The sequence below is a fragment of the Erigeron canadensis genome, chromosome 1 (assembly GCF_010389155.1).
Source record: "Erigeron canadensis isolate Cc75 chromosome 1, C_canadensis_v1, whole genome shotgun sequence".
Taxonomy (NCBI): Eukaryota; Viridiplantae; Streptophyta; class Magnoliopsida; order Asterales; family Asteraceae; genus Erigeron; species Erigeron canadensis.
The window spans coordinates 27,688,854-27,698,233 of NC_057761.1; the positions used below are offsets into that span (position 1 = coordinate 27,688,854).

The window sequence follows — 9,380 nt, forward strand, 5'->3', positions numbered from 1 at the left end:
ATCTCCTTTATAAAGGAGTATATAGATATAGATAATATAAGTAATGAAAGTTTGAAAAATTGACACATGTATGTAGTATATAATGGAAGGAAAAAGAAGTTTAGAAATCCAAATACATGTACAATTTCTGGCTTTTCGATCTAATGTAAATCGTTCTTACATCATGACAAAACAATTAGTGCAATAAGAGCATTCACAGTCGTAGGCACTCATCCTTCAAGGACTAGTCCCTGTCAGCACCATATCAGCTCCACATCAGCCCAGGGACTAACCAAGGACTAATCCCTCAAAACACCCACAACCCAAGGACTAGTCTAGGACTCACCATTTATTTATTTTTAAACAACTAAAAATACAATATATATATATATATAAACTTAGAAAAATCATTCAATTAATTAAAAAAACATACTTCATTCATAAAATTTAAACAAAATATATAAAAAAACTTAGAAAAAAAAATTACAACACACATTAAACTAGAAAATTAAAATGAAATTGTTCGGTACATAATAAAAATTAAAATCACATATTAAACCAACTACAAAACCATCTAAACACCGTGAGGACCTCGGACCAACGGTGAATAATCTGCCATGAGCTTCTTCTTCGCGTCCTTTATGAACATCTTCTCCTCTTCGTCCAACTTGGTCGTTCCCATGAAAGAAGGTGCCGAATACATTGTCCTTTTTGTTTCTTCCTCGCGTATCCAAGCTAGTGACTCCTTCTGGGACTCCATAATCTCCTGTCGGGTGCTACAATGCTTCTCTAGTCGTGCTGCGATGTCTGATGCTGATGAGCGAGCTGAACCTGCATTGGAAGAGGTGAAAGTGCGGGGAGTCTTTGATTTAGATGGACGCGCATACGGGTCGGGCCCGAAGAGTTCGTTTTCGGTTCCAAGATTGACGGGTTCATAGGCAGGAACATCATCTTCACTTTCAAGATCCACAACTCCTGGTCTTCGGTTTTTCATGTTACGACCCAAAACATCAACGGCGGAAGGCGTGAGAATCAACAGCTTATCCTTCAAAAGTAACCAACAATCATACATGTTAAACGCGGCTCCAACTTCGTCTTTGTAGGCTTGTCGCGCCTCTTCCATCACTTGGGCGTCGTTTTCTCCACTAATTCGGTTATCATTGTACTTGGCATAAATGGCATTGAACTTGGCAACTTGGGCTCGAATATTCCTCCATTTTGACGTCATTTGATTCTTCCTTCTTTGAAATTCCACTTGTGCATTGTAGTTCTCCATCACTGTGTCCCAAAAAATATCACCCTTTCTATCGGTCCTAAAGTCTGGATCTTCAGACGCATTGAGCCAACACTCGATCAAAATCTTCATCTCCAACTCGGTCCAAGCTTTCTTCGTCTCGGGTGGGTCGACTGCATCTCCCTTTTTGCGACTCGCCATGCGTTTAACTTTCCTTTCTGGAATGGATGACTCTGGTATATCGACTGGTGGTGGCTGTGGTGCGACTGGTGGTGGCTGTGGTGGTGGTTGGACCGCGACTAGTGGTGGAGGTTGGGTTGAGGGTTGTTGTTGTTGGGATAACCATTGTTGATAGTGTAGCCTTTGTTGGTATTGATAATCGTTTGGTGATGGTATGTAGGGTGGATACTGTGGTGTGGATGGTGAGTTGTGAGATACTTGAGATGGAGCGGAGGAGTTAATGGGGGAGAAGTTAAGCGCCGCGTTATAGAAGTCGTCACCCCGTTGGTTGCTAAAGTTTCTAGACATTTTGTATGGTAGAAATGGGTGTTGTTTTGGAGAAATGGGTGTTGTTTTGTATATGTATAGAAATGGTCGGATATATGGAGTATATGTATATATATAGTGATAGTTGGAGAAGAAGGCTTGTGCATATTCATGTTTCCTAGTGCATGCATGGTCAAATATGACCGTTGGCAATAACGTTCGTTTTTTTTTAAATGGAGCGTCCAATTAAAAAAAAAAAAAAGCCAAAACCGTTCGTTAATGGGGGGACGAAGTGCCGAGAACGAGCACCGGGACGAGACACACCTAACCGTGTGCACTCGTCCTCGGTGCAAGAACGAACCATGGACGAACAGGAACAGGTCGACTGTGAGTGCTCTAACTCTTGATAAAAGAAGAATGTCGACTGTAATTTATTAATGTCGATCGATCACATGGGTTAATATGTATTCTGTATCTATAGCTCAAAGCTTAGAGTTTAATTAGTATTTGATAAGGAATTTGAATAAATATAAGTATTTGATATTTGTAAGGTAACTTAAAAGGGACACATGTCATCTAAAGAATGAGCCAAGTGTCGTTCATAAAAAGTATTAATCTTGTTTTAGTTTATTGGTAGATACCACTTTTTTTATTCACTAATTTAAACATCCTTAGCTAATATACCTATGATAACTTTAAATCTCAACCACTCATTTTTTTCTCTCTCCTCAAATCTCAACCACTCATTTTTTTCTCTTTCCTCCATAAATCATTTTATTCATCTAATTTATTCATTCATCTTTTATTAAAATTTCATGCTCTTTCATTAGAGATGTTATTCGATAAAGCGTTTGGCTATCACACTCTATGACTTATCACCTCCTGTGACCTATCACCCCTACCATCTCACCGCCGCAATGCGCGGACACTTTCCCTCGTTAATACCAATACAATACAAGGGATTGGTGTTTCAATCTACACCTCCAACAAGATAAGTCCCAAGATATTCAATTTCAAAAAGACAATTTCCTTAAATGAATTATCCAAGTGTCACCCTAAATATACAAGCATTTAAGTTTTTAATTTTTAATTTTTATCTTTTAAAGAAAATTACAATTTTATATTTCGTCACCAAAATTTGTGTTTTAAGATTTAAATATAGTGTTTAACCATATTTTTGTTTGGTCTGATGGTAACAATTACGATGTTAAATTTATAACCCGCATTCAACTTAATGTCTGGTTGTTATCCGCTGTCAACCGCCAGGTATTTATCAAGTATTTTTACACTGTAGATTTTCTTTGGGCCGCACACAATTTTGACCTGGATGATAATATTGCAAGGTTAACAATTTCAATTGGGCTTATTGGCTTAAATGGGCCAAAGGGAACCGTAATTTTAAACGGAGGAATTAATTAATTAATTGATACTATAAAACCAAAGAGAAAATTACATTTTTGGTTCCTTAAGTTGGCAGGATTTTCAGCTATTGCTCTTAAGTGAATTAATTAAAGAAAAAACCCTAAAGTTGGTCAAGTTTTTCACTTTTAACTCTATGACTAACAACCGTCTATTAGGTCCGTTAAGTGAATGACGGATTCGTTATTTCACCATGATCCCTTCTTCACACACTCAAACACAAACCAGATTCATTAGGTTTTGCTGAAAACGAAATGTCCACTGAACTCACGACGACCAGAAATTTGAAAATCATGATCGAAAAATTAAAATCTAGATTTATCTCTTGTTATCTTCGAATTAGAACACGAAACATGTTGCAATGGACTCATAAATCAATCGCGAATAAACCCTAGACAAAATAACTCCGATCTAGACTTCGCCAGAAAAACTTGACTCGCCGGAAAAACTTGTTTGAATCGAAAAGAAAGACAAAACAAAGCAATTGCACTTCAAATCCAACAAAAATCTAGCCAAAACCGATCCCGGTCCAAGCAATTCCGAATCCAAAAACCCTTGTTTCCGAACTCGAAGTGTGTGTATGTGTGCTCGGTGTGTGTTTTTCAGTTAACATTTCGTTTTCCGGCCGTTGTATTTTTCAATATTTGGGTTTGTGTTTGAGTTTGGAAGAATAAAAAGAAAGGATCATGATGAATTGACGAATCTGCCCCTCACTTAACGGAGGTAATAGACAGCTGTTAGTCATAGAGTAAAAAGTGAAAAAATTGACCAACTTCAGGGTTTTTTCTGTAATTAATTCACTTAAAGGCAATAACTGAAAATCCTGCCAACTTGAGAGACCAAAAATGTAATTTTCTCAAAACCAAATCACCCAGCTTTTCTATATCAATCAAGAATTACGAGTATAAATTTAAATTCGTTTGCTTCGATCAAACCCTTTGCGTGGCCCCAGGGGCGGTACTAAAGGGGGGCAAGGGGGTCCAATGCTCTCCTCTAAATTTAAATTTTGTCATGTATTTTTAAATTTTTCATAAATTTAAAAAAAATTTCTTTAGATTTTTAACATTTTGTCCCCTTTTAGATTTTTTTTTCATAAGTTTTCTAAGTTTGCCCCCTTTGGATATTTTTCCTGGTACCGCCTCTGCGTGGCCCCCTTCACAAACAAGCTAGTATATATTGTCAAGTTAGATAATGTTTGATTTCAATTATTATTATACTTTCATCAATCTGTTTTACATTTGATTCTTTCATATATGTTCGATGATTCTTAATTAATTTTCTTAGTTATATAAAATCTTTTTTACTGTATGGATTTGGCTCCTGATTGATTCTACTATAACATGCATATATACAGGATTCCTTTCCAGAATATATACTTACTCTTGCTATTATTGAATTAAGATATCGAACCTAATTCATTAGGAGCCACCAATAATTTATAAGTATGGGTATTTGTTCATCCACAATTGTTAAGCGTGTAGGAAAAAAGCCTTTATTATCAGCAACTAATAATAATATTAATATCTGAGGTCCCTCTCTAAAACCTGGAATGCCCTCTTGTCCCATCCCTCCTTTATCCAATCTCATCTCGACCGTTCAATCAATACCAATGACAAAGTTCTTTTGGTCATTTACGATATAAATCTTTCACACAGGGAACCATTTACTGCCCACCCCTCAGAATCTCCTAGTGAAGACCTCACTTATCTAATCAAACCCCCACCTGGAAACAATACTGTTCTCCGTTAACGGCTTCATATGCTTTGCTAATGACGTATTCGATCCTGATTCCCTTCATATCTCGAACCCATCTCTCTCAGCCATAATAGCTCTCCCACCATGTACAACTCATACTGGAAGAGTAGAATATGCTTTTATTTTTCAGTTTGGATTTGATCCTGATGATACGTCGATTAACATACAGTTATTAGCAGTATGCAATCTAATATCATTATACAAAAGAATGGGGTTTATACGGATCCCATGCCACCTAGGATGGGAAAGTGTGAGGAAGATTAGGATATTTGGGTGACGATTCCCTGATGATAACTCGTATTATGTATACGGTTTTACGTCATCCGATCCTATGATGATGATCTATGTTTTAGTTATATTTGCTAGATGATGATAAGAGAGTTTTATTCTTCAAAGAGAATTGGAGTGTAGAGAGTTTTATGTGAAAACTTCTTCTGTTCTTTCTTTATGATTTGAGTTACTATTTATGAGGAATGGATAGTCACATAATTCTAAAGTACATTCACGAACTACATGGTCAATTTTTGTTAACCCACCATTTACCATTTTAGGTTCATAGTAATACGACAACGGGCTAAGGTTAGTATCAATCAAAGGCATAAAATCGTTGGAACCAGGATTAAAATTGGTACCGGAGTCAAATAATACAACGGTATATTGATCATTGAGAAGAAAAGTATTTACAACGACGTTTACGATCAACACGAGTCTCGGCCGTAATCACTGTAAAAGCTCGTACACAAGAATCAAGTTGTTGTTGGTTGATAAGATTGGGGCACTTATTTCGGTGGTGCTCATGACTACCACACTCATAACAAGTACCTCGGGCCCTCGGGGGATTTTGAGCACTGATCGGGATTGCATTCAAAGAAAGGCACAAAGATTGGAGGGACACATTTTGATACTCAACCCCACTCTATTCTCTCACGTCCTTTACGATTACTACTCTCTCCACGATCACCTCCATCGCCCATACTTCATTGGGTTTCCTTGATTCAACCGGATTCTCTCACTCGTTTTGGAGTCTATAATTCATGTTAGCTCTCCGTAGTCTACCCATCATTCCTTGAACACACATGTTGGGTTACCAAGTTAATTCTCACATTTCGCACATGAACATTCGCTATCAACTGTCATATCACAAACAATCCAATATTTAACTATCCTAAGCTATTACAAGAACATGTATCTCTATGGGGATATTATCATGGCAATAACTATGTCATCATCATTTCATTTACATTCTAGCTAATTACACAATTCCAATTCAACCATGACCAAATCATTCAAATCAACGTACCAATTCAAATATAACAAGGCAAAGCATCATCACTTCATTCAATTTCAATCAATTCCACAATTTCAACCCAACTCATACAAATATATATATAAAGGGGGTTAAGTCATAACAAGGCGGGTAAAGTATAGTCCGAATCTTAACTTCAACATTCAATACATTAAAGGTGTATGTATACAGGGTGTACCAGCGGCTAACCCTCCACACCATTAATATATCGAATGGATGTCGGGACTCGGTTCCGTTATGTCCTCTAAGTATTGGTCAGGTATGTATACAGGGTGTACCAGCGGTTAACCCTCCACCCAACCAACACTCATCAAACATACCGGGTTACCTACTATACTTTATCCACAATGCGCAATCCATGAGGTCACTAACTTTATATGACATAGGGTAACCATAGATTTGTTGATCAGGCGCCTCTAGGGTTATCGAGTGTCATACTCCGCTAATGCCATCATTTCACTTTGCTAGGGACAAACATTAAATGGTTCCAACATTCTACACATCAACATCCATCAAAACGATTCCACAATTCACGGTGTATCCCGACACTATTACGAACTCCGATCAAACAAATCCACACGTTCCATACAATTCACGTTGCACACATAATTTCCTATCATGCACGCTAAATATGAAGATGTGGGTGCAATGGCTATAGTCTAGGTCAATCCACCTAATTCTCTACAACCACGGCTCTGATACCATTCTATAACACCCCAACAAGGCGGAATCATGAGGGTTACACCAATAGCACAGCACGACATGGAAGTTATGTAGAGCAAAACTAAATGCATAAATAGGATTCAATAATCCATACAAAACATCCAAGAATACCAATATCGGTTCATACATGAACATAACCCTTAATCGGGATAATGAATCACGGATCCATGAAAAGGTCCAAGTCCAAACTAGCATGCAATGAAACTTCCAATACATCTTACCTGAAAAGTGTACTAAAATGCGTCAACATAAAGTTGGTGAGTTCGTAAGGACAAGTATTAGAAACATGTTTCAGGATAACAACCGTTTAACCTTGATACGAACATAACTAGATCATTAAATGATCATATAACCTTGAAACCTTGATTTGGATCGATAAACGATCACACAACCTTGAAACCTTGATTGGGTCATTAAATGATCTCATAATTGGGATCGTTAAACGATCACCAAGCCTTGAAACCTTGATTGGATCATTTAATGAACCACATAACCTTGATACGAACGCATAACAATCATACAACCTTGATTTACAATTCAATCGAACACATAACCTTGATAACATAGCCAAACATTCATACAACCTTGATTTACAAAGAAAACAAACACATAACCTTGATAAACTAGCCAAACGATCATACAACCTTGATTCACAAAGCAAACGAACACATAACCTTGATAAACTAGCCAAACGATCATACAACCTTGATACACAAGCAAACAAACACATAACCTTGATAACATAGCCAAACAATCATACAACCTTGATTCAAAAAGCAAACGAACACATAACCTTGATAAACTAGCCAAACGATCATACAACCTTGATACACAAGCAAACAAACACATAACCTTGATAACATAGCCAAACAATCATACAACCTTGATTCAAAAAGAAAACGAACACATAACCTTGATAGACTAGCCAAATGATCATACAACCTTGATTCACAACTAAATGAACACAAAACAATCATACATCCTTGATTGGACCGATAAACAATCCCATAACCATGATCTGATCAATAATTGATCATTTAACCTTGATACGAACTTATAACGATCAAACCACTGTTGAAACACCATGTACCTACACTTCGTACGACTCTGCATTTAAAGAACCTTTGATGCTTATATATAGGGTCACCCGCAGCCTTCCCACTTAAATGCATCATCGTCTTCCATGTATGTACAACTATCCTAATCTCAACAAACATTCATAACCACAAGCATAATCAAACGAGCACCAAGTCTATACTTCAATCGAACAATCAATCAATCTATCAATCAATAAACAAACAAGGATGTACACTTTTCAGCCCGAATCTCAATTGAGTAGGGAAGGTTACGAAACTCACCTTGGCCTCTAGAAGTCGCTAGAAAGAGAATAAGCGGGTGAGCGGGGAGCACAGCTACACAAACCTATTACGTCAACATCATAGCATCACAATGTATCCCAAACGATAAGGTCTAACTAGTTATACGATGCCACAATCCCCTAAGGTACATTAGAAGTGATTCTAGAATGTTTGGATACAAAAGGAAGAGTTTCGGTCAAATACGTTTCAACGAATTAGCACCAATAATCGATATGAAAATCAAAGTGTTTAGATTTGAGTTTAAACAATATTGTTGACCTTAGAATGGTGTTATAAGACTCTCCTTGAAGTTACAAGTCGATTGAATATATAACAAAATGGGAAATGAAAAAGTATCCGGTAGATCAGTGGAGCACGGCTCTTGTGCAGAGCAAAGGCCGTGCTAAGCCTCTCAGAGGCCGTGCTCAGCCACTCAGAGGTCGTGCTAAGTCTAACGGGCATAAACCCTAATTTTCAACAAAAACCTCGTTTTAACCTCAAAATCGACTAGGATAAACTTCAAGACTCGTTTTGGGACATAATTAAACTTAAACAAACATAACCCACTTCAAATCTACGACCCATAACATCATTTTCATGTCTAATTCGGTTTTGACCCAAATCATTTATCTTGAAACCCTAAATTTGATTCAACCCGTTTTTGACCCGAATTCGACCAAGAACTCGTAATATTCGACTAGGAAATATGTTTAAAGACATAAGATGGAGAAATTTAGTTAGGTTTTACTTACCAAAACGCCTCAAGAGTTCAAATTCAGGTTTGGAGTTTTTGAAGAAGAATGAGCACCAAAAATACCCAAAATTCATACACCAAGATGATTATCATTATGATTATTGTTGGTTCTTGTTAATTTACTCACAACAATAGGAAATCCAAGAATTTGTTATGTATTTATGAAGAATTTTAGGTGATAGATAGAAAAGAGGAGGATGGAGAAGAGAAAGAGTTGAAGTTTGGTAAAGTGAAAATGAATGGATGAGTGAGTGTGGGTGTTGATTGGGGGCCGGCCTAGGGAGTCCATTTTTGGGCTCCCGCTCCGCTAATTCTGACAAATAGCTAAACGTTAACCACTTAAACGCTAAAACGAACCCGTTGCCC

General features: G+C 37.2%; 1 protein-coding gene across 1 annotated transcript; it reads right to left on the minus strand.

The window, feature by feature from the left end:
• Positions 1-553: 553 nt before the first annotated feature.
• LOC122588890 lies at positions 554-1,741 on the minus strand. The gene has a single exon (XM_043761114.1). It carries the CDS (start codon positions 1,739-1,741, stop codon positions 554-556), a length of 1,188 nt encoding a protein of 395 aa, XP_043617049.1.
• Positions 1,742-9,380: the final 7,639 nt, after the last annotated feature.